Source organism: Mesocricetus auratus, unplaced genomic scaffold (genome assembly GCF_017639785.1).
Source record: "Mesocricetus auratus isolate SY011 unplaced genomic scaffold, BCM_Maur_2.0 Super-Scaffold_15014, whole genome shotgun sequence".
Lineage (NCBI taxonomy): Eukaryota > Metazoa > Chordata > Mammalia > Rodentia > Cricetidae > Mesocricetus > Mesocricetus auratus.
In genome coordinates this window covers 70,856,624-70,882,580 of record NW_024429186.1, presented here as the reverse complement: position 1 = coordinate 70,882,580, position 25,957 = coordinate 70,856,624, and the positions used below count along the sequence as shown (strand labels likewise).

Genomic DNA, 25,957 nt, shown 5'->3' with positions numbered 1-25,957 from the left:
AGTACAATTGAGTATAGATACTCAGGATCTTCAGGAGTTTATTTTGATCCATTCCCTTGTCTGATATAAACCACCTCTATTTATATAAAAATTACCATGTTTGGCAGTTCCTGTCCCGTTTCTATGGCTCCTTAGATGATGTCAGGGTCTGGAGCTCTGGGAGCTATCTGAAAGTTATCTGGGAACTATCCCTGTGGAAGTTTATCTATGAAATGAAACTAGGAAAGTGGATGTGGGCTTTCCCCTGCTCCCCTTTGCTGGCAGATCTATATTCCTATGTGACACTGTGACACTGTTGCTCTTGACATCAGCCACCAGAACAGATTTGTAGAGTAATTAGTTGCTACAGGAATATGGAAGAAATGGTAAAGAAAGAGCCAATACTCTGTCTACTTTGCAGTCTCCATGATTACCCCAGGACTGATAAGGGAAGTTCCGTTGATCAACAGCCAGTCTTGGGTCCTTCCTGAGATGTGACTCTTACTGAAAGATTTTTGCCTTTATTTGGCCTGAAAAACAACATGCAAAAAGTTAAAAACAAACAAACAAAAACACAAATGCATTTGAGCAGTCATTGTAACAGGTAAGGATGTTTCCTTGGCACAGACACCACAACTTTTTTTTGTTACATATATTTTAAGATTTTTTAAATACTTTTTATTATATATTTCAATTAGAAACAAGCTTGCTTCCCATGTCAGTCACAAACTTGTTGACTTTAAGTAGTTTTTTTTAGTTAGAAATAAGCTTGTTTCACATGTCAATTCCAGCTCCCTCTCCCTCATCTCTATGCCCACTCCCCCCAACCAGGCCCCCAGTCCCCCATCCAATCCCCACTTCACTCCACAGGGAGGGTAAGGCCCTCCATTGGGGGATCTCTAGAGTTTGTCATTTCATTCGGGGAGGGCCCAGGCCCTACCACAAGAGTCCAGATTGAGAGAGCATCCCTCATTGTGTGATGGGTCCCCAAAGTCCATTTGTGTGTCAGGGATAAATACTGATCTACTACCCAAAGCCCCTTAGATTGCCTAGGTCTCTTCACTGGCATCCACATTCAGGGGGTCTGGATCAGTCCCATGATGACCTCCCAGCCAGTCAGTCTGGGGTCCAAGAGCTCCCCCTTGTTCAGGTCAGCTGTTTCTCTGGGTTTCACCAGGCCAGTCTCGACCCCTTTGCTCATCACTCTTCCACTCTTCCCTCTCTGTCACTGGGTTCCAGGAGTTCAGTTCAGTGTTTAGCTGTGGGCAGACACCACAACTTTTTACATGACTCTGTGCATCAAGAAAGTAAAACAAGACTCTGCCTTTCACAGGCTTAAAATGTGGCAGGGAAATGAAAAACCAGCAGCGTGAACAAAATGCTACATGAGCATAAGGGTGGGGGAGGAGGTCAGGGAAGGCCTCACAGAGTATGTTCCATAGACCTGGGTCTCGAAGGCCTGTTTTCTCTCTGGCCTGTTAAGTGCAATTTGGGTTCTTCCTAGCCGTATTGTAGCTAGGAAGACACTGTGGGGGAGAGATGCCCTTGTGTTCTGCCTGGAGCAGCGGCAGCCACAGGTGAGGTGCTCTTAGCAGCTCCCAAATCCCAGAGTCAGATTGAGTCATTGAGTTTTAGCAGCAGAGTTGTCTAGTTCAGGAAGCTTGCATGGTGGTGCTTAGTTAGTATCAGTAGATGTTCACAGAGCAAGGTTTATTGTGCTAAGAGATAGGCAGGGAGACCTCTGGGGCAGTTGAGATCAGACAAAGAACTGAGAGAGCCCCTTGTGGCTACCTCCCAGGTGCTCAGTGAGCAAGAAAGTAAAACAAGAGGCAGCCAATGGGAAGGAAGATTAAACCCCCCACCCAATCCCTGCTCCACTGCCCAGGGAGGGTCATTTCATCCAGGCCAGGGCCTAGGCCCTCCCCCATGAATCCAGGCTGAGAGCATCCCTCCTTGTAGAATGGGCTCCCAAAGTCCATTTGTATGCCAGGGATAAATACGGATCTACTACACAAGGTCCCATAGATCGCAGAGGCCTTGTCACTGACACCCAAATTTAGGGTTGGGGATCAGTCCCATGCTGGCCTCTCAGCCATCAATCTGGGGTCCATGAGCTCCCCCTTGTTCAGGTCAGCAGTTTCTGTGGGGTTCTCCAGCCTAGTAGTGACCCCTTTGCTCATCACTCCTCCTTCTCTGCAACTGGGTTCCAGGAGTTCAGTTCAGTGTTTAGCTGTTGCAGGCTCTAGGATGGCATATAAGGTAGTCATCAATCTCATTATCAGGAAAGGGCATTTAAGGTAGTCTCTCTACTACTGCTTAGTTTGCCAGTTGGTGTCATTCTTATAGATCTCTGAAATCTCACTAGTGCCAGATCTCTCTTCAAACCTATAATGACTCCCTCTATTATGGTATCTCTCATCCTGTTCTCCTTTATTCTTCCTCCAACTCAACCTTCCTGCTCCCCCATGTCCTCTTCTCCCCTTCTCTTCTTTTCCTCTCTTTTTACCAGCTCCATCTGCCCTTCCCTCATGTTCCTAATCAGCTCTGGAGATCCTGCCCCATTCCCCTTTTCTGGGGTACCATACATTTCTTTTAGGGTCCTCCCTGTTTCCCAGTCTCTCTGGCAGTGGGATTGTAGACTGGCACTCTCCTGATCCATGTCTAAAATCCATATATGAGTAAGTACATACCATGTTTGTCTTTTTGTGACTGGGTTACCTCACTCAGGATGGTTTCTTCTAGTGCCATCAATTTGCCTGCAAATTTCAAGATTTCATTGATTTTTTTTTTCATTGAGTAGTACTCCATTGTGTAATTGTACCACATTTTCTCTATCCACTCTTCAGTTGAGAGGCATCTAGGATGCTTCCAGGTTCTGGCTATTACAAATAATGCTGCTGTGAATAGTAGAACATAAGTCCTTATTGTATGAATGTGCATCTTTTGAGTGTATGCCTAAGCATGGAATTGCTGGAACTTGTCGTAGACTGATTTCCATTTTCCTGAAGAATCCATATTGATTTCCAAAGTGGCCGCATGAGTTTGCACTCCCACCAAAAGTGGAGCAGTGTTCCCCTTTCTCCACATCCTCTACAACATAAGCTGTCATTGGTGTTTTTCATTTTAGCCATCCTGACAAGAGTGAGATTCTATCTCAGAGTTGTTTTGTCCCTAGTGGCTAAGGATGTTGAGCACTTTCTTAAGTGTCTATTGAACATTTTAGACTCCTAGTCTCTATTTAGTTCTGTACCCCACTTTTTAATTGGATCTTTTGGTGTTTTGGAGACTTGCTTCTTGAGTTCTTTGTAAATTTTGGAGATCAGTCCTCTGTCAGATGTGGGATTAGTGAATATCTTTTCCCATTCTGTGGACTGTCTTTTTGTTTTGTTGACTGTGTGCTTTGCCTTACAGAAGCTTTTTAGTTTCAGGAGGTTCCATTTATTAATTATCGATCTCAGTGTCCGTGTTACTGGTGGTATGTTCAGGAAGTGGTCTCCTGTACTAATTCCTTCAAGGATACCTCCCACTTTCTCTTCTAACAGATTCGGTGTAACTGGATGTATGTTGATGTTTTTTATTCATTTAGACTTAAGTTCTTTACATGGTGATAGACATGGATCTATCTGCAGTCTTCTAAATGCCAGCATCCAGTTATGCCAGCACCATTTGGTGAAGATGCTTTCTTTTTTCATTGTATAGTTTTAGCTTCTTTGGCAAAAATTGGGTGTTTGTAGGTGTGTGGGTTAATATCAGGGTTTTCAATTCGATTCTGTTGGTCTACCTGTCTATTTTTGTGCCAATACCAAGCTGTTTCAGGACTAAAGCTTTATAATAGAGCTTTAAGTCAGGGATGGTGATGCCTCCGAATGTTCCTTTATTGTACAGTATTGTTTTGACTATCCTGGGCCTTTTGTTTTTCCATATAAAGTTGAGAATTATTCTTTCAAGGTTTGTGAAGAATTGTTCTGGGATTTTGGAGATTCCTTTTGGCAGGATTGCCATTTTTACTACACTGATCCTACCTATCCAAGAGCATGGGGGGTCTTTCCATTTTCTGGTATCTTCTTTAATTTTTTTCTTTAAGGACTCAAAGTTCTTGTGATACAGGTCTTTCACTTGTTTGGTTGGTGTTACCCCAAGGTATTTTATGTTGTTTGTGGCAATTGTAATGGGTGATGTTTCTCTGATTTCTTTCTCAGCCCCTTTATTGTCTATATATACTGGGGCTACTGATTTTTTTGAGTTAGTCTTGTATCCTGCCACTTTGCTGATTGTGTTTATCAGTTGTAAGGATTCCCTGGTAGAGATTTTTGGGGTCACTTAAGAAGACTATCATATCATCTGCAAATAGTGAAAGTTTAACTTCTTCCTTTCCAGTTTGTATCCCCTTGATCTCCTTTTGTTGTCTTATTGCTTTAGCTGGAATTTCAAGTACAATATTGAAGAGGTATGGAGAGAGGGAACAGCTTTATCTTGTTTCTGATTTTTAGAGGAATCACGTTGAGTTTCTCTCCATTTAGTTTGATATTGGTTGTTGGTTTGCTGTATATAGCTTTTACTATGCTTCAGTATATTCCTGTTATCCCAGAAAATGAAATGTCTTCCATCTCTTTTGATTAATTTTAGTTTCAAGTCTATTTTGTTAGATATTAGCATGGCTACACTATATTGTTTCTTAGGTCCATTTAATTGGGAAATCTTTTCCCAACCTTTTACTCTGAGGTAATGTCTGTCTTTGAAGTTGGCGTGTTTCCTGTGTGAAGAAGAAGGATGAATCCTGTTTTCATATCCATTCTGTAAGCCTGTGTCTTTTTATTAGCAAATTGAGATATTAATGATCAGTGATAGTTAATTCCTGTTATTTTTAATTTTCGGTGGTGATGGTGGTAGTGTGTGTGTGTGTGTGTGTGTGTGTGTGTGTGTGTGGGTGTGGGTGTGGGTGTGGGTGTGTAGGTGTGTCTCTTTGGGTTTTTCTGGTATAAGATTATCTATTTGCCTTTTTTTGTGGGTACAGCTAATTTTCTTGGGTTGGAGTTTTCCTTCTAGTATTTCTGTAGGGCTGGGTATGTGAATAGGTATTGTTTAAATCTGCTTTTATTGTGAAATATCTTGTTTTCTCTGCCTGTCGTGATTGAAAGTTTTGCTGGGTGTAGTAGTCTGGAATAGCATCCATGGTCTCTTGGCTCTTGCAAAGGTCTGTCCAGAACCTCTGAATTTTAGAGTCCCCATTGTGAAGTTGGGTGTTATTCTTTTAGGTCTTTCCTTTTTTTTCAGGAAAAAATTTTAAGTTTCATTTTACATTCTAACCTCAGTTCTCCCTCCCACCCATCATCCTAGCCCCCACCTCCCCTCTCAACACCCCAGTACCATCCACATATGTTACTTGATCTTTTAATATTCATTTATTATTCTGTATGCTTAGTGTTTTGATTGGCACGTGGCAAGGGTTTTTTTTGGGGGGGTATAGTCTATTTGGTGTTCTATAAGCTTCTTGTGCTTTTATAGGCATGTCTATGTTTAGGTTTCCGCTGCATTGGAATGTTCAGGTCTTCCTGGTGTATGATCACTGGTTTCTGGTGGTGCCATACTTTCTGCTGTTGAATATATTCTTACATTGACATTTTTGCATCTGTTCTTCCAACTAGAGTAGGCTATATCCGTGCCTATAGAATCTGCTGAAGTTGTGGGGAAAGAATGGCTATGGGGAGGATGATGAGCTGGGTGGGGTTGGGTGGCAGAGTGGGTCTTGGGGGGGACATAATCCAGTGGGTGGCAGTGGTGGTGGTGCAGCCTACTGGCAGGACTCATCTGCTGGCAGATGTTGGGCACTGCCAAAATAAATCTATCTTAAAATTGGAAGTTTGTACCCTTTGACCAACATCTTCTAATTTTCCTACCCTACTCTCCAACTTGTAGCAGTCACCTTTCTACCATATTTTTCTCTTTGACTGTTTTAGATTCCATCTATAATTAGAGACTTTTTTCTGCATCTGGTTTATTTTACATAGCGTAATGACTTTGGAGTATGTTATATTGCAAATAGGACTTTTTTTGCAAGGCTGAGTAATATTCCTTCATTATATACCAGTCATCATTACCTGCTCATCTGTCATTAGTTTCTCTGTGTTGATTCACAAAGAGTGCTTCAGTGAACATAGGAAGACTGACACATCTTCAGAACACTAAGTAAATTCCAGGAAAGCTGGAAATAAAAATTGACATATAAATACAATCCAGAGGGGAAATGCTAGAAAGCTAGCAGAAATGAATATTCATTTAGTGGAGATAGTCTCATGCTTCCCATCGAATCCTAATTGGCTTTATAGATGACCTTGATCTTGATCCTGTGATCCAACCTCTGCTTCTTTAGTGCTGGGATTATATTTCTGTGCGACTAAAGTTCTGAATGCTAGGAATGAATATTCACAGACACCACTGTTTTAGAGCTGGCTAGATGACTCGTCAGCTAAAGGCGCCTGTCACCAAGCTAATGACCTGGAGAGAACCAATTTCCACAACATGTTCATGACCTCCACACACGTGCCATATTGTGTGCACACTTGCACACACATGTAAACACATTTTTAAAAATTTAAACTTTAAAAAGCTAGGTGTCCTCTGCTTAAAATTATTTTGCTATGGTTCTGCTTTCTGGGAAACTTCTATGGTTATTTAATACTAAATTCAATTCTGAGATATCATAGTGATTTTTTTTGAGACATGATCTCATGTGTCCTAAACTAGCCTTTTATCTTAGAGTGGCCTAGAACTTACTATGTACCCAAGGAAGACCCGAGCTCCTGACCCTTCTGCTTCTACCTCTGAGCTCCGGGATTGCAGGAATGTGTCATCTCACCTGATTTTATGTACTGCTGGGGACACACCCAAAGCATCACACACATTAGACAAGTACTCTACCAGCTAAGTCCCAGCCCCAGATCACAGAATTTTTAAAGGAAATTTATTGGTGCATACTAGGTTTTGGCTGGTGGTAGTTCACACAAATGCCCATGTAACTCTTTCTGTTGATTATAGTCTTGCTGTTGTCTGCTTAAGAAGAAATCTGGGAAAACTAAAACTGTTTCCGTGTAATTCAGTAATCACTTTGGCCATCTGTTATTCCTTTTGCTTACCATAAAATATGTATGTTATCTAGTTATATTTCAGAGGCCAAGTACATTACTAAACTTCTTTAATATACCTTTCAAATTTTATTTATCCTTATTAATTAAATTTGTTCTTAGACAATACCGTACATGTATGCAGTATACAATTCTTCACCATCCTTCTACAGCCTAATTTCTCCCCAGAAATCTAATTTTCATCCTAGGAAATGCCACTTGCTTACATAGCATTCAATACAGACCTTCTAAATCACATCACATTTTAGAATTTAATTTCAGAGTCTGAGGAAACTTCTCAGTGCTTTCTGATTTCAAGGACCTGTATCGCCTGAGTGAAGCAGGAGTCTTCCTTCTTATGTTGGGGTGATGAAGTTTCTTCTTCTTTTGCATGTCGCAGACAGGCAGATGGATCTCTGATCAAACACAAGAAAAGAAATTGTTTATCATATCTCATATCATTTCTGTGGGGGTGGCAAAAGGGTCTGGTCATTTTAGCTCATGTAGTTTCAACTTTTAGTTGAAGCTATTGGGGTGGTCTGATTTAGCCTCCAGATATTCAAATGATGCTTCTAATTACTTCGCATGTATTTTTTACTCCGTTGTAAGCATATGCAGAGCATCATATAGGCTCCATAATTTGGAATTTTAGAAGCTGTTTACACTGTTAGGAAAAGCCGTGTAGCTAACACCAGGCAAGACTGTCACTCTCTGGAATGTCGCAGGTCAGCTGGTTCCTGCTCCTTTTACTTCTCTATTTCCCACAGTGCATAGATGACCACTCCATTTGTCCCTGTTCCTCCAGCATGCCCAAACTATTCAGTGTCCTCTGACATACAAGTTTCTCAACTCGTCAGGTTCTAGTCTGTCACTCAAAACAAGCCAGAAATCACCACTTGAAAGAATATTCTTTTTCCTTCCAATCTAAATTCTTTGAAAACCTTCATTTAAAAGTAGTCCTGTGGAACCTGGAAGTCTTTGATACACTCCAATGGTTTCTGTTCGCAGGACTCGTCATTAAGCCACATTGTTCATCAGTAAATGAAGTCAGTGATGTTTACAGGGACAGGAGCTAATGAGAAGCAGTTTATGTTACTCAGAACCCATGTACTAGAATTCATAACTTTAACACCATATGCCATTACTTCTGATTATCACAATATTTTAGTAACTAGGTACTCTTTCTGTATCAAGAGTGAAGATGCATGGAATCTAATTTTTTTACAATAAATTCTAATATTTGCACAATTTCAGTCAGTGTGTATGCTGCTGCAATATGATTGTTTGTGTGTTTTGTTTGTTTTGTTTTCCTGTTGTGTATTTAGTTCGAGCAGTAAATCCCAGGATCAGCAATCTCACTGCGGCAGCTGCTGAGACGTATGCCAATATCAGTTGGGAATATGAGGGACCAGAGCATGTGAAGTTTTATGTTGAATATGGTGTAGCAGGCAGTAAGACATGATTTATTACCCTGCTTTCAATATGGGGGACAAATTTTAGGAGACTAAGAATAATGTTTAGGACTTACCATGGACTGCATTGAAAAATAACTTGATCCCACCAAAAGAATCAGAGTCACCATAGTAAAATCACTGTGAACTACAAGCCCCCATAGTTAATGTACAAATACAAATGCTCTTGTTACTGTGAACTATATGTCCATAAAATTAATATATAAATACAAATACTCTGTTACTAACAGTCATGGCCATTAGCTCACTGCTATTGATTTTTCATATCAGAGCACTTTAAATTGGTTCTGTAAATACAACATGTAAATAAAACTAACAACTTTTAAGTACATATAAGATAACTTTTTTCCTTTTTTCAATCTGGAATTTCTAGTAGCATAAATCAAACTCATATGAAAAAACTCATTTTACCCAAATTAACCCAGCAAAATTTTACAAGAAATTGAAGAAAATTAAAACTGTGGAAGCATCCATTTTGTGTTTGTGTTTTATGTATTGCTAAGTCAGCTCTCTGTCCACATATAGCCATGTCTCTTGGATGGTCCAGGAGCCTTGTGTTTTCAGTGATTCATGAAAACCCATCCATCCCTTCCTCAATGTAGTATGCTCTGCAATCACAGGCTGATTGGATAGGAAATATTTTCTCAAATGTCTGACAAAATGGTGAATACCAGTTAGTGTCCTGTTGAGGCCTTTATCAGGCAAATATATATTTTTGCAAACAACCATTCCTTAGAAAAAGCAACACTTGACAAACATTGAATCTGTAACTTGAATAGGTATAAAGGTATTTAAACTTATCAGAAGATTCATCTAATTCTTATAGTTCACTGAAGCCCCTTAATGTATTCTTGATGTGAATATCTTGGGAGAAACTCAGCCATTTCATAAGACAAAGAATAGATGAGGCAGTATCCTTTGTATAAGACAGAATAATGACCACGATGGGGTATGTCCATTTGGGTGCATGCTAAGTGTCCAATAGGTTTCTCTTTGAGGATATTCTCACTTAGTTCCCCATTTTAACTGACTTATTTGATACAATTAGATCTGTAACAATCTAAAGCCCTAGATATTTTATCTTTACCCCAAAGACAATTTTATTTTCTTGAAATATTGAGTAACTTCTGGTCCCTTGAAATGTTCAACTTTTTGTTTGTTTTTGTTTTTTTGTTCTGTTTTGTTTTTTTGCAAAATTTCCATAGGCAAAGAAGAATGGAGGAAAGCAAATGTAAATGGTTCTCGAAGCTTCTTTGGGTTAAAGGGTCTAATGCCAGGAACAGCATACAAAGTTCGAGTTGGTGCTGAGGGGGCCTCTGGTTTTGTGAGTTCAGAGGATGTGTTTGAGACAGGCCCAGGTGAGGCACATATCACACCAGTTCTGGCTCGTACTCACAAGTAGAAGCCAGCCGACACTCTAGTCAGAGCTGGTGCGGGTGCAACTCGCAGGGCTGTGGATATCTATCTGTGGGGTCCTTCTGGGTTGGGAGTTTGCATTATTTATGTTTGACTTGTTTTATTAAATGAATTACAAATTGAGCAAATCCTCTTTCGTCTGCATTATTGACCAAAACCATTTTAAAAGCCTGAAAGGTTAACTTATTATTTAGATAATTATTTTTTAAATAATTTTCATATTTAAAATTTCTCTGAATTAAATTGACATTGATGTCTGAAATTCTTTTTCAGTTGGAATTATATCTAATAGAGTCAGAATTCCTTATATAACCCAGAAGAACCCTGAAATTTGGTTAGATGATCAACACAGCATTGCTAACCTTGTAAAAAGAAATACTATAAGTCTGGTATTGTATTTTATTGCAAAAATTGCCTGTTTTATGTGTTTTAGTTTTATGAATGTTATTCAGAATTCACTAGTGCAAAAGGAAAGTTTTAAGAAGAACTTTTCATGTAAAATATAAATAATAATATCAAATATTTGCTGTCAATATAGTAAACACTTTACTCAGATTGAAACAGGAGCTCTTTGGTGTGTGTTCATCCTATGGTCCATATATTCATCCTCTGCTCAGTCATGCCATATATTCTTGAGGAGATGTCACATACCTACTCCTGTAGAAACCAAGGACAAGATGGGGGATTATAGTTTCACTAACAAAGCATTATTTTTAAAGTCATTTCATATCATTTGGAATTACTCACTCAGGAAAAAATTTAGAAAGAGAAAGAAACCAAAGTTAATATTAAGTTACTTATCAAATAAGGCTTTCTAAATATACATGTACTAAAATCAGTATGTTTTAAGAAAAGTCCTATTATTCTGTCCCTTCTTTTTCATGTCCATTTACATGCACAGGCTAGGAAAGAAATTAATCCTAAAAGGGGATTCTAAACAACTCAGTTATCTCTGCAAGAATTTTGCTTGTTGTTGTTAATAACTGTTAATTTCAAAATACTAAAAGCTCATGTAGACATACAGCTAGTATAGGGATAAAAATACAGCATGTAGTCATCCCCCTGTACTGCATATGAGAGGTTTCCTCATTCCATGGTTATAACATCCCTCTAAAGAGAACACTGTTAGTGCCCACTTATACTACAGGCCCATCTTTAGAGCTGAAGAACTGACCCTGATCACAGTTGAAGTATGGTAGAGCTGGTACCCAAAGTCTGCCCCCCCAGTCCCAAAGAGAATCCCTAGTCATACCCACGGAGACAGACCCCAAGAGGAACAGGTTGTCGCAGAAACAATGGATTCAATTAGCCTTCATAGGTTTATGGTGCTTTTCTAAGCCTCCAAGGACTTCATGTCCTCCCAAATTACAGACAAATTAGATTTGCATTCAAAATCAGCTTGCAGCATGTTTGTCCTTTTACACTACCAAATATGTCTGCTTTTAAAAAAAGAATATTTTCCTCAGTGGGAGATGCCTAGCATCCCAGTGGCAAGTGCTAGTTTTATTCAAGATGAGTGAAAGGAAAGAGTGGGACATGGAACATTGCTGTGTGCCACTGACCGTGTTAGGATGATGCAAGACCCAGTAATTTCCACCTTTTGCATGCTCACTGACAACTAAAAAGAACACGTTTTGATTAAGTTCTAGTAATGGCCCAAAGAACAAACCCCATCCTCGCAGGGGCAGTGCTCTGTCCTTAGAGCCATAGAATGCACACCATGCAAACACTTTATGGGCTGCTCTCCCTCCCAGCAGTAGGTCTAGGCCACCCACACTCAATGGGGAAGCATAACATTTGGCTAATTTTTTAACTCTGTGTCCGTGTGCTGCTTCTCTCTCTTCACTTTGCCAGTCCCAGGAATCTCAGCTCAAGGTTTCCGCTGCAGTTCTTGGTACGTGGTGTTATCTCCACCTTTGTAGTCGCTGTCTAGGACACGGGTGACTGTGCCGGGCAGCACACACTGAATCAGAAAGCAGCAGGACTGCGGGGAGGATGGCGCTCTGCTCTGTTCCTGCCCCGATCTCTCCCTAGTATTGCCCTTCTATCCTCCCTCCTATTTCAGCCCCTCAGCGGTGGCGCTCCTCTCTTATGTCATCAGAGCAGACAGATCTGCTCTTGGGCTCAACTCCATTCTGTTGATTCTTCAGGCCTTTCTAAAGCTCGTTCTTGCCATCTCTAACTGTTTTAACCGGACAGGTCACTTTCATGCTTTGTGACTTCTTCATGAATAGTCATCATATGTCTAGCTCTGTGATTCGGAGTGCCAAAGAACACTGTCCTCAGAGATCCCCCACCATGTAGCATGTGTTATCCATGTCACAACAAGCAAAATAAGAGCAGTAAACTGTTCTGAAACTTGTAGGCATCAAGGCAGGCCTCACTCCTCTGCCTTATTTTGCATTTGTATACTCCTTTGATGTGTCTGTTTTGTTTCTCACCTTGTGGATAATTCAAGCTTATGATTTAACTATAGAAATTCCAGACGAGAAGAAATCACTTTCGCTTTCCAACTAATACCCTCATATGTCAGCCACATTTCTCTTTGCTGTGACTTGACAAGACACAACTTGGGGATGACGTATTTGTTTTGGTCAGGATTTAAGAGTCCAATGCATCATGGTGGGGACAGCATGGCAGTGGCAGTGGCAAGGAGGGGCTATTGCAGCAGGAGCTTGAGGTTGCTTGCTCACATGATGACAGACCAGAACGCAGGCAGATAGGACTGGGCGACCAGGCAATAAAACTCCGAGACTCATCTTCACTGACCCACTTCTATCAGCATGGTTTCCCCTCCCCAAGGTTTGACAACACCAGCTGGGGACCATGTGTCCAAACACATGGGCCTAGGGGAGTCACTTCACAGTCGAGCTCTTCTTTCCAAAAAGGGAAAAAAGCATAGGTTTCATCTGTGCCTCTCTATTTCTGTCTATGTGTGTATGCGTGTATGAATGAATGTATACACCTGCTTACTTGGGATTAGCTGGCCTTAAATAATAGATCAGAGCAATGCCAAATACTTTTTTCTTTGATACAGAAGCGAACATTCAAAGTTACCATGAAAATCTTTGGTCAATTATCCAGGCAGTTTTCACAGCTACTGAGTAGAACTGCTGGGAAGCAGCTCAGTTAGGCAAGTCTCCTTCTGTGGAAGACAGTGTTAGCACTAATACTTGTGCACCTTGCATTTTTATCTCATCAGTCTTACTTGATTTGATGAAATATATAAATGCTGAAACTATTTGTAACAATGCCATAATTCGTTTAGCATTCCAAAATCAAGGACTCCCATGATTAAAATAACTTTTTCCATGTGGTTTGGGGCTCAGTTTTGAATAAAAGCACACAAAGGCCATGCACAAATTGACAAGACTACTTTACCAAAGAGAATGTAATGAATTTTTCAAATATTTTACCTGTTCCGGAATGGAATGTCCCTAAAACAGTTTATGATATGTTCAGACATTTGTGGATTTGGTGTCTGGACATGTTTTCAGTAACACATTGTATCAGTACGTTAAATAGTTTACTACCATGCTCACTAACTGAAGCAAGACAGGAAAGAAAGACAGACAGACACGGGTCCTTTCCAACTCTTGGGAGATCTCTTGTTCTCACCCTCTCTTGCTTTGGGATTATCATAATGCCTACCTCAGAGGACTTTTGTGAGGGTTAAAAGAGATCCTGCCTTCAGTACAGTTCCTAGCATAGAGGAGCTGTCCAACTTGTTAGCTACTGTCATCATCACCATCACCACCACCACTGACATCATCACCATCATCATCATCATCATCACTGTGACATGTGTATGAAAGCCAGAGCTGTCTATGCTCAAGTTCTACATGTGCCTGGTTACACGGCAGCTCAAAACTCCTCTAACTAATGAGGCACACAGGCGACGTTTGGAAAAGGCTACTGGCCTCCAATTTATGTTCCAAATGATATATTTCCACCTCCATTTTATTTCTTAAACATATGTCCATTTCATATTTGATTTTAACCACTTTAATTGCTTCTTTTAACACACGTGGGGAACCTGGGATATGCTTATTTCTGTATCCAGAGATCATGCACATCTCACCCAATGGTGAAACCTTTACAGAAGAGACTCAGATTAAAGGCACAATGTAGACATATGGATGAATGCAAAAGAAGAAGACCTCTTCTGTTGTTTATGGCTTAGAAAGGAAAAGGAGAGGCCTGTAATGAAAGATTCACGCAAGCTTATTCAAACACATCTTCGTGGGTGTGTGTGAATGGCGACGGATGCCTAACTTTGCCCTTTGTAGCTGACACTTTTTCATAACATCTGAACGGTTCGTAGGAGCTTTGCATACTGTGAGCAGCTGAATAAAGAGTTTCACATCATTTCTTCAAGCAGAATAGATGGAGACATAAAGGACTGTATACATGTAGATGAATATTTTTCTCTTCAAACTGTACGTTGATTCCAACAATTGGTCAAAATATGCTTTAAGGTTCTTTGAATAACGGAGCCCAAACAATAGCAAATACTCATCCTTGGACAACATATTTGATATTCTCAAGATTTCCATTCAGAATTGAGGTGTTGTGAAAATAACAGTTTGGGTGTTCATCAGTGCCTAAGTGTTCTTGGATGGGTCATTTTCTTTCCTTTTCCTTTTTTAAGATTTCCAAAACACTGAAAAAATAGCTTCATCCTCCCACTGACATATTTGTCTCCCAAGGTAGTTTCTTTTGAAGGGAAATACTCTGTTAGATGTATACACTCTGTTCTGTCTAAAATTCAGTTTTCTATTTTGATCATACCGAATATCCATTTTATCCCCCCAAATAATAGAGTTTAATTGGTTTGAGAATGCAATTCTACTGAGAATGTATAGTTAAAATAAGTGTGAATCTAGTGTTTATCAGGGTGCGGCAGCACTTAATCTTATTAACATAAAGATTTCTATATTTCAATTTTTTACACAGTGAAGCTTTATCAAAGTAAAGTATGTAATTTCTCATTGGTGATTGGCAGATTCCAATTTTGGGGTCCTGTGAAAAGCACAGAAAAGCTCATATACTGTGGCAATTGTTTTTTTAATGGAGAGACCAGCATGGATCTCGTCTTGCCATTAACCTATCCCTCCTTACGCCGTCGATTTGTTTTGTAGCAATGGCAAGTCGGCAAGTGGATATTGCGACCCAGGGCTGGTTCATAGGTCTAATGTGTGCTGTGGCCCTCCTCATCTTAATTCTGCTGATCGTTTGCTTCATTAGAAGAAACAAGGGTGGTAAATATCCAGGTGAGAGGGATTCCAGATGCTTCCCATTGCCTCAGATTTATCTGCTACACTGAAAAGAATAGTGGGGATAGGAGTAGGAGCTGGATATATTGAAAGTCATACATTTGAGTTACTTGATTGAACCATTTTGACTCCTCTTTATATTATGAGGACTGTCCCAAGGTCATGGGCTACATGAGAAATGAATCAGTCAGTTTTCCAAGGAGGCCTGCTTCCTTAGACTCCGAAGGGTTGTGAACACTGAAGTAGGGCCTAAAACCAGTTTACAGGAGATGAAAGGGGGGCAGCCTGTATAATTTTCCAGACAGAATACAAAAAACATGTGACATCACATTATGGCCCCAGCAAGGATGACACATTTCTATCTTCTTTACTTGACTGTTTATCCTTTGATTAAAAATGTTAAGTTTTTAACCACCACAAAAGAAATCACTTATAAAAATACACTAGTAAATGGACTGGGAAATTTAGAAGAACAATGGGAAACATAAAACTCATTTCTTCATTGGGAGAAAGACTGAAGGGGCTCGTGTTGATCAGCATTGCTCTAGTAAATATCAAAGCATACTCATGGCCACATGGCCACATGGCTACACAGGATCCCCTTATGTAGAGACTGTCTTTCCTCTGCATCTCGGCTCACCCCTACAAGAGTTGAGCAAGGAAGTTGAGTATCAATGGATAATAATGTCACTTGAAACTTTCCAGTTAAAGAAAAGGAGGATGCTCATGCGGACCCTGAAATCCAACCCATGAAGGAAGATGACGGAACGTTTGGAGAATACAGGTGAGCCCTTGTTTCTTCTGGTCCTGCCTTCCCTGCCCCACTAAACACTACCCTCAGACACTCCCCGAGTTCTGAGAGCAGAACCCAGTGAGCAGTGGGCCCTGCCTGGCAGTTCTTACTTTAGAAAAAGTGCATGTCAAAACACAGACCCCCTTCTTGATGAAAATATTATCACTAAAGCCATTCCATTAAAAAATAAGATTCATAAAATTTTTCCACTGTAGTTATATGTTTAGAGTCAGAAAATATCCCACCCTGTTATCTTTTCCAGAGACACGAGCTGTGCTCTTCAGCCCAGCAATTTCATTGTGCTGCAGTGAGAACTAGAAGGACCCTGTACAGCCTGCAGTGTGAGGGAAACGCACATTTATAAAACCAGTGTTAGCGGGGCTGCTATCTGTGTTTGTTTCACTATATTTTTGAGATTGAATCTCATTGTGTAGTTCAAGCTGGACTGGGATTCCCTACATAGGTCAGGCTGACTCCAAGCTCATAACCACCCCCCACTTCAATATTCCAAGTGAAGAGAGAGAGAGGGAGAGAGGGAGAGAGAGAGAGAGAGAGAGAGAGAGAGAGAGAGAGAGAGAGAGAGAGAGAGAGAGAGAGAGAGAGAGAGAGAGAGAGAGAGAGAGAGAGAGAGAGAGAGAGAGAGAGAGAGAGAGAGAGAGAGAGAGAGAGAGAGAGGAGAGGAGAGGTAATATATGTGTGTGCTGGGAACCAAGCATAGCTTTGCACAGACCAAGCAAGCACTCTGCTGCTAAACTGCATGCTCAGCCCCAACATGTTTTAATCTCAGATTCATAAAATGCTTTTTCTTAAATAATGTCTGTCCCCCTAACTTTTAGACAATTAGGAGTAGGTTGTTTTAGAAGCTGCTAATTATTAAGAGCTGTCATAGTCATGCAGTGCATTACCCCACAGAATGCCAATACTACATTCTTGATTTAACTACATATTAAGAAAGTCATTTAGCATAATCTATCCACCTTCTTTTAAGTCTCTTTGCATGAAACTATTCTTATCTAGAGACTACAGGTTTTTCATAGAGAGAAACAGTTATTTTTGACATTAAAAATAAAGTTCCATCATGTATGTAATACCCTGAAATAATTCTGTTTACAAAATACCTTTTAAAACTTAGTTTTTTTGGTGATATGAGATATCATCTTCCAAAAATACATGAATCTCATCTTGTGGGTTTTTTGATGTAAGAAAGTACTTTTGGGTGAAATAAAAGATTCACTGTTGTGATTTCCAAGCCAACTTTGTTGACAAACATTTGCATCAGGGACTAATTGGCTCTGTAGCTGAATTTTGGATTCCCGTGTCAATATCATGAGGGAACAACCAATGCCAATGTAGGAAATGTAAATGAATTCAGAAAACCCATAGGTTTCAGTATGAGCTTTCATAACAGTGTCCGTGCACATGTGAACATGTCTGGCCTGCTATGTCTCAGCACCTATGCTGTCCCCCTCCACAACAGAATTCCAAAAGCTCTCAGATTTTCTGTAGCTCATGATAGCACAACAATATTTTGCAAGGGTTATGTTGATGCCTGGTATGGGGTCTGGAGGTAAAAGTGTCTGAAATCCTTAGCCAGCACCCACCTATCATGACCAGTTTTCCATAGCACATAAGAACAGCCTTCAGTACGCATAGTCCAGGGCAGCTGCATCTCACTCTGGAGGAGTAGAAATCTTCGCTGGTATAACTCAATTTTCTACCTGTTTCTCCTACACACAGGTGAGCTGATACTAATTAAAGGACAACCTTGTAAAGTTCTTGTGGCTATGACCTCATACAGGATATGCACACCACTCCCTTGTTTACTGATATGAAGCTACGTCTTCATTATAGAAAATATATTTGCATGAATTAGAAATAAGCCATTGCACTTCATACATTCTCCACATTGTGGTGGATTCATATTCTTATCATGCTTAAGCAAATATGGCAATGTACTGCTCATCTCAAAGCCCTCAAAATACCACTTTGCTATTATATTGGTGTGGAGCCAAGACCTGGGACAATGTGACTTTGGGTGACTATGCTAACACCACTAAATCTTGACTCAAGTCAAGGTTGTGTCTTATATAAGAACTAGCTTGGAATCCAGAGGCTATTAAGTTTTTTCAGCTTGGCCATTGCCTCTGATTCCTTTATGATGCCTAATTTGTATTCATCTTAATTTTCAACATCTAGACAAATTTTCAAGAACCCAAACATCTTCAGAGGTTTCATTCCTAGCTCTGTGCTCTCTGTGAGTGACCTAACAACTTCCAGACGAGTCTGTTTTCAGAGCAGTACATAGCAAGTGTCTGGCTCTATCCTCATAGTCACAATTTGATTTCCATCTACCAGCTGACATTTCTTTGTCTCAGCATTAATTCATGTGTGTGCCGTGTCTGCGAAGCGTTTTCAAATGGCCATCTTTGGCTTTTGCCAAAGTTTCTCAGGATAGAGATTTTCCATTTGGGCCTATTGAATAGAAGCCCAATTGGCATGAAGACAAAAATACTTGTCACTCCTGAAATGACATTAATCCTGGAGGGGCCAAAGGAAATAAAGTTCTGATGGATGCCTCCAACCCAAAGCACGACTCGGTGGTGTGATTTTGAATTTTCAAGTTCGTGAGGATGCATGGGAAATCACATCTCCCAAATTCCAGGATGCAGTTATTGTAGATGTGACCTTCTCCTTAGGCATTCGGATGCTTCCTCAGGTTTATTCCCTTTGGTTTGTTCCACTTAGGACTTTTTAATCTGAGAGTCATAATTAATGAAAACGGTTCCAACTATTTATGGAGAATTATCTGTTTTAATGGTACATTTGAGTGTTACTATCTTCCCTAAATCACCGGGGTCCTTTCTCTACTTTGCACCTTCTCGATGTTTTGAGCTCTGTATTTCTTATTGATTCTTAGTCTCCTGCATTCGGAAAATGAATTATAGTGCCGGTCTCGTGTTGACACACGATTAGAACAATCGTGGAAAAGTAAATTAATTCCATTTGTGTTTCACACATTCTCCAGCCTGAGGATGGAACAATTCTACCTGGTTGGCTCCAAGCCAGACAAAATATCATAGTGCAAAGAGGGATGGACCTCCTGTACTAGCCAAAGTTGATTTTTTCCCATATGTTTTATCCCCATACCCTCACTCCAACACCTAACCCAAGCAGCTACCCTCTCTCAGAAGCCTGCAGCTTTCTTTGTTTGTCTCTTTAATTATACAGACAGTAGGATCTGCATCCTTACTAGCATATAGAAAAATCAAAGAAACAGTGCAGCCAACTATGTAAGTACCTCCTTATTCTTTAGATGCATTCTGTTTAAAAACAACAGGGAGCCTAGGATGTAAACCATATGCTTGTGCTATGCAAACCATGTTTTACTGCCCAAATAGAGGATTTTGCCATGGGAATCTTGTCATTCATGTGACCACAGTGCTGTTGCCAACTTGTTAACTCTTGCCAAAGCTTGGCTGATACAAGCTGTGGTGTTGCATTTGCTACATACTTCAGGCTTATTGTGCTCACAAATATGAACTGGTTGTAAGCAAATAATGATGAACTTTTACAGTGTGCTGGCCTTTGATTTCGGTATATGGATGTCAATAACACTGTTGTGTAGTTTGAGCATTGCAGGCCAGTTGCTGCAGGAATGTCATATGTCTTATTAGATTTATTTAGTGTTAGTGGGTTTTATTTTAGTAAACATTTCATGTATGTAAACCAAACACTACTGCAAATGGAATGAAAGAACTCCCTAAAATACATCCTCAGTATTAAAGAAAGAATAAAGCAAAGCAATGCTGTGTCTGCTGTTATAACACTAAGGAGTGAAAACTGTAATACTAGAATTTTTGAAATATTTATGCTCTCTTATATTGTAATTTTACCATGAATTTACCCAAAAGATGCTTATTAAGTGCGTACTGTATGCCAGACCTTAGGTAAATTGAACACAATAAAATTTGATCCTTCACTGGGAGTTTATAATCTTGTGGGGGAATACAGAGAACTACCAACAATTTGATGGATATGTGAAAAGTGTCATTTCTTTTTCTCATCACATTGCTTGATACTCCTGGGTAGTCTTTATTAGGAGTGTAGAAAACAGCCAAGTGTGGTAGCTCGTGTCTGCATTCTTAGCACTTGGGCAGACAAGGCAGGAAGATGAGTTCGAGGTCATCTTCAGCTACATTGCAAGGTTCAGAGTGTTAGGTCAGCCTGTGCTATGTCCAAAAACATAGAAAGAAGCGAGAGAGGATGAGAAAAAGGAAGAGAGGGAGAGAGAGAAAAGAAAGGGGAGAAAACAGCCATACTTACTATGACTTCTGATTCTAACCAGAACAGTTCAGCACTGGCCATCAAGGATTCCATTCACTGTAGTTTTCATGTAGGCATCCTTAACCAGATTAATAGAAACACTTCTCCTTTCTAGCATATTAAAGTTTTCTTCATGAGTGGGTGTTGAACTCTGTCATATCCATTTTTCTAAGTCTCTGGTGATGATCATAGATTTTTTTTCCTTTCTACAAAAGTACAAATGGTAAACTTCATAAATTGTATTTTCATACTAAATCAAACTTTCATTCCTAAACTTGACCCAACCTGATGTGATCTGATATTTTATCTCTTTAGTGGTTGGCTGCATTTGGCTGGTTATGAGTTCAGGACTCCTTGTCTATGTTCATGAGTTGTATCAGGCTGTAGCTTGACTTCCTTGAGGCATTTTTTGTTGATTGTACATATCATTGTCATAAAAGTCTCATAACATTATTTCAGACACACATAAACTTTGACACGTGCAAACCAAACTTCAGATCTTCACCCAAGGATGCTCTGCACAGTGAAAAGGGGCAATGCCAAGCTTCTTGTTTATGCCAGACATCCTGGTGCTGTCACCTTCCCTGTGGCTCCCTAGCCAATCCACCAGGAAGTCCTCCTTGCTCTTCCTTATAAAATATGACCACAATCTGAGCATTTGCTGTAAACTTCTTCAACATTCCACCCTGGTCCAAACCACAACCATCTCTCTCTTGAATGACAGACGTAATCTCCCAACTCCCCTGTGGAGCCTTGTGGATTCACACTTGTAAAGAGCGCTGGGTCAATGTTTTAGACTTTACAGCCCATATAGTCTCAGCTGGAACTCAGCAGTTTTGCTGATACAGCAGCAAAGGGGCCGTAGGCAATAAATAAATCACAAATGGGTGTGTCTCAAGTTTGCTAGAGTTTGCCAACCCTTCCTCTCAAGGGTAGGCTACTGTCAATGCTTGATGGCAGAGTTGCGTTTTGAGAGTAATGTAGGTTCAGACCACAGTGCTCACCCATGGAAATCCACCTCCCACCCCCAGAGCCTCCATCTCTTAAACAGAAGCTCATCAATGTCAATGGGTCCCTGGCCTACCCCTGCCACCTCCAACTACTCTCTTTTTTACTCACCATTCCACTCCAGCCACAGTAAGCACCTTGCTGTTTCTAGAACATGCCAAGCCTGCCCTGCCGAAGATCATTTGTGCTGCTTGTTGCTTTTGCCATAATTGCTCTTGCTCTAGTCAGCCACAGGGCTAGCTCTTACCTCCTTGATCAGATGGTACCTTTAAACAAGACCTTCCAGGGATGAAGATGTCTTATGTCAACCCTCCCTCCTTTTTCCTGGCTCCTTCTGTTCTCCTTACTCAGCTCTCAATTCTCTGCAGTACTGATCACCTGACATAAGTTAATTTTCTTTGCCAAGATGGTTGCTAACTGCATTTCACTGGATGCAAGGGCAGCATCCAGTCTCTGTTGCTTGTTCCTATGTTCCCAGTGCCTAGAATGACATCTGCCCTAGAGTCAGTACTTAGTAAACATTAGATGAAGGCAAGACTGGATCAAAGAAATGACGTAATGAACACATCCTAATATGTATTCCTTGGCTTGTTAGTTCTACTAAGTAGAATAATAGGTGGAACTCAGGTGGCAAAAATCTGCTTATCATTGAACTCTTCAGGGGCATAAATATTAGAGGTATTAAGGCAAAGTACAGAAGTTCACAGCTAATTCTCAAAGATATTGTGTAAGCTGTTTTTATAAGTTAGGTTTTGTGAGTGTTGTGTCTTTTGAAATGCCCCATTAACAGGCCACCCCAATGATCGCTAATGTCACCAAGTTGTATAGATTATTTAGATGTGAATGTGTAGTTGTGTATTATCTTTATGGGTTGTTTTTGCTAGTTTTGATGTAGTCTTCTTGGAGCGAAAAATAAGAGATTGCTAGCAGGAAGTATCACCAAAGGAGACAGACTTATTTGTTTATCTTTAAGTCTTTGTAGCTTAACTAGGGAAACAAATCAGTCTTGCTAACAATGATCTTAGCACCATTTTTGGTTAAAACACTGACATTACAGTGACGGCGTTTTCACATCAAGTACATCAGGGCTTTTAGTTCAAGTATGGTGTATCAGTCCTATTTCACACCATGTTGTTTCTGGTAATAATTTTTCTATCCCCCCCAAACGTTACCTATTAAGGAATCAGTCACTGTATTTATACATATGACCGTGTTAGTGGATGATCTTAAATGCAGTAACATATGTGGTCATGTTAGTGCACATTCTTAAACACAATGAACACTTTTAGACTTTCAGAAGTTATGCTTAAGGGTTCAACAAAGAAATAAGCAAAATAATAATAGACTCCTATAATGCTTTCCTGAAATGCAAGCGCTGGACCCCCTCGGTTTGTGCATAGGCCAGAGGAGAGGTGAAAATCCAGTTAAGCAGGAGACAGAATATATTTGATTTTGTGAGTTTGGAAGCACCCACCCCCACCTTAGGGTCTGGGGGCTTGCTATTTATGGTTCAAATATAGTGCTTTTAAGTTAAAGTGTTTGTCTTTCCAAATTAATGAATCTTAACCCATTGACCAAAATTCTTCAGAAAAATTAAATTGTCACCTATCTGTATAAGGATTGTGCTTTTCTTCTTAGGCTGTTGTCATTTGTTTCCCCCTGCCTCCCTTTAATGGATTTCTAGGTCTTTTGAAAGGTAAGGTAGAAGTTCACAAATCTGGCCTGCACTCAATAACAAAATTAGTTGAACTGCAGGATTTCGCTTCTCCTTCTGGCTCAACAAAAACAATCCATATTTCACATGTAACTAAAATCATGCTCCATTCACCTCCAAGGAATCAGCGGTGTTCTACAGCTTAACACGCTAACTCGCCCCTGTCCTGAACTCTGCCCTGCCCCTTTGAATTGAAACAGTGATGATTTTCAGCTATCCTCAACCCTCCCCCTTCTAATGCTTGTGATTGTTCCTGGACTGCCTTCCAATCAGGCCTCGGAATCTCTCATTTAAACTAGCACGCACAATCGGAAAGCCATCCACTCTGCTGCAGAGCACGATCCAACCATTTCTGAGCCTGATTCCATTCCAGCACCACCCTTAGCCACTGGGATCCACCTGGCGGTCAGATTTGGTCATAGCAGCTCAGGGCCCCGTATGCTTTTTCATAATTTGCATGCACGATCTATAAAAAAAAAAAAAAAAAAAAAAAAACCAACAACAAGGCACTCTGGCTAAATGCCAGTCTTACCGAAACGTTTTCTTTCTTTCTTTTTTTTCTCCCAGCGATGCAGAAGACCACAAGCCTTTGAAAAAAGGAAGCCGAACACCTTCGGACAGGACTGTGAAAAAAGAAGACAGTGATGGCAGCCTGGCCGACTACGGAGAGGGGGTAAATGGGCAGTTCAATGAGGATGGCTCCTTTATTGGACAGTACAGTGGCAGGAGAGAGAAAGAACAAGCCGAGGGGAATGAGAGCTCAGAGGCCCCTTCACCTGTCAACGCCATGAACTCCTTCGTCTAAGTCGTTAAGCCCTGCGTCCATGTCCCATTTCTCTGGAAGGTTCTTCCTGAGCACTTCTCATCCCTCTCATTCCATGGACATATGGGTAGAAAGGATGTTTCCTGCTGGATGTGAGTATTGCGAGAGCAAAGCAAGGACTTGACTCGGCCAAACGATACGTTGATGTGAGCTGGGGTGCAAAGGGCGTACTTTTTGTTGTTGTTGTTCGGAGTGGGTTTTCTCAATTTCCTTGGAACCGATTAAAAAAAAACGTTCAACATCATCAATAGATCACATTATTCCCCGTGCATGAAACATGCTGCACAGAACACACACCTGTGTATGTGATTGCGCCGCGGCCAGGTGCTTTGTCGACACTATCCTCAGCCGAACCGTAAATCTGAATTCCGTTGTTATTGTGGGGAGTGTTGCCGTAGTGCTCTCTAGGGCATCAGTGTCTCTGTGGACATCGTTGTGAAACTCGTGACTGTGTCTAGCTGTTGTTAGTCCTTTGGGGAGACTGTGAGGAACAGTATGTACAGTCTATACTTGCTACATGAGCTAATGGTGGCAGGTGCACTCGCTAAGGCTCACTGAGACTGTCACCTGTTCTCTGCTCCTGTTGCTTCCTCGGCTTCTTAACCCTCCAGTTTACAGCAGTGTGTCCCACGTCTTACGCTATCTCTGGCCTCAGTTGTTTGGGGGCATAAGCATTGCGTTTTGTGACACACCTTCTGGTGTTTGTGCCATACTGAAAGAATGAAAGGCAAAACTCTCAAGGTACATTTCAAATTTCATTCTGGGAAATGCAGGGCAAGACACATGCGGTGCCTTCAGGCAATAAGTATCCCCTGACTCCTGCCCTCGGCATCGGCCGGTCTGGGCCACTCCATCCTCTCTTACTGCTATGGTCAGAAAGTAACTTTTTAAAGGCTGAGATAATGAGAACTGAAATGCTGAACATTCGTGAGAGTAAAAACAAGTTTATTTGAAGGGGCTTGACCCCATACATATCAAAAGCAAAGGATGCTCTGTCATTGGCTGGGACACATGAAGGTTTAGTGGTCTTTTGGGGTTTCTAGCCAAACAAGTCATGTTGAAAAAGAAAAAGGCCGTGGTTGGAAATGGATGGAAAAACAAATGATTGTAGAACTAAAAGCAGACAGCAGCGTGCGAATAGTGATACACTATCTGTATGCCTATATAAGCTTTCCAATCACAGCATTCGGCAATGCATATACAAATTGCAGCAAGCACACTCCAGAATCTGCAAAATATGGCAAGTGCTTAATTAGGCCAGCCGTCACAGGGATTACACCTGTAGTCTAAAGAATATGTAAGTATATACATCCTATATTGGTCATAAACAATGTGTATGAAATGGCTTACCTCCAATATAAAAATCTATGACAACCTATGGTTGAAAGAATGCTCAATTTCATTTGCCAATAAATTGGTTCCTCATAACTTGCATCAAGTTTAATTTTAAGTAAAGCTTTTTATATGTAGATATTCTGTTGAATTTGTAAATAGACGTAAAGTATAGAAGCTATATGCTTATAGGTGTTACATGCAAATAAACACACAAGCAATGTTTATGTTCTGCTGTGTGAGAAGTAAGCTCATTGATGCAGTGTATAGGACTGAAAACTTCCAAATGCCTGCCTCTCTCTCTCTCTCTCTCTCTCTCTCTCTCTCTCTCTCTCTCTCTCTCTCTCTCTCTCTCTTTGCTGTGAAACTGAAATAGTGAACCTTTTTGCCTACAGTTTCAGCCAGTTTCTGGCTGAAATCCTCTGTGTTTTGCTAACCAGGTGCAGTAGGATTTGTCAACTGGCATCTTCTATGCATACAGGTAAAGCTTGTTCTAAAGTGATCCCCAAATGTGGTGGCCCTCAATACTCTCATGACCTCACATTTACTCTCCACAAACAAGTCTGTCTCCTGGAATTACAGATAATAAGACAGGCTTGCCTAGACATCAGAAAGCACAGAGACAAAAGTTACTTCAGTGTTTTCAGAGACAAAAAGATAGATGTGCGGTCTCTGCTCTTCCATAACTACAAATCTGCAA

At 40.6% G+C, this 25,957-nt stretch overlaps 1 protein-coding gene across 50 annotated transcripts in view; it reads left to right on the top strand.

The window, feature by feature from the left end:
* Window positions 1-25,484, top strand: part of Nrcam (neuronal cell adhesion molecule) — a 276,086-nt gene extending 250,602 nt beyond the window's left edge. For 15 of the 50 annotated variants that reach the window (XM_040743170.1, XM_040743172.1, XM_040743171.1 and 12 more), the window contains 3 exons: window positions 15,130-15,261; window positions 15,970-16,048; window positions 23,670-25,484. In XM_040743170.1, coding sequence (XP_040599104.1) covers window positions 15,130-15,261; window positions 15,970-16,048; window positions 23,670-23,907 — 449 coding nt within the window. In that variant the 3' untranslated portion in view covers window positions 23,908-25,484. Of the gene's footprint in view, window positions 1-8,425; window positions 8,552-9,777; window positions 9,931-15,129; window positions 15,262-15,969; window positions 16,049-16,319; window positions 16,602-19,285; window positions 19,348-23,026; window positions 23,085-23,669 lie in introns of those variants that run through there. The other 35 variants (XM_040743153.1, XM_040743150.1, XM_040743157.1 and 32 more) reach the window with 8 other exon arrangements.
* Window positions 25,485-25,957: the final 473 nt, after the last annotated feature.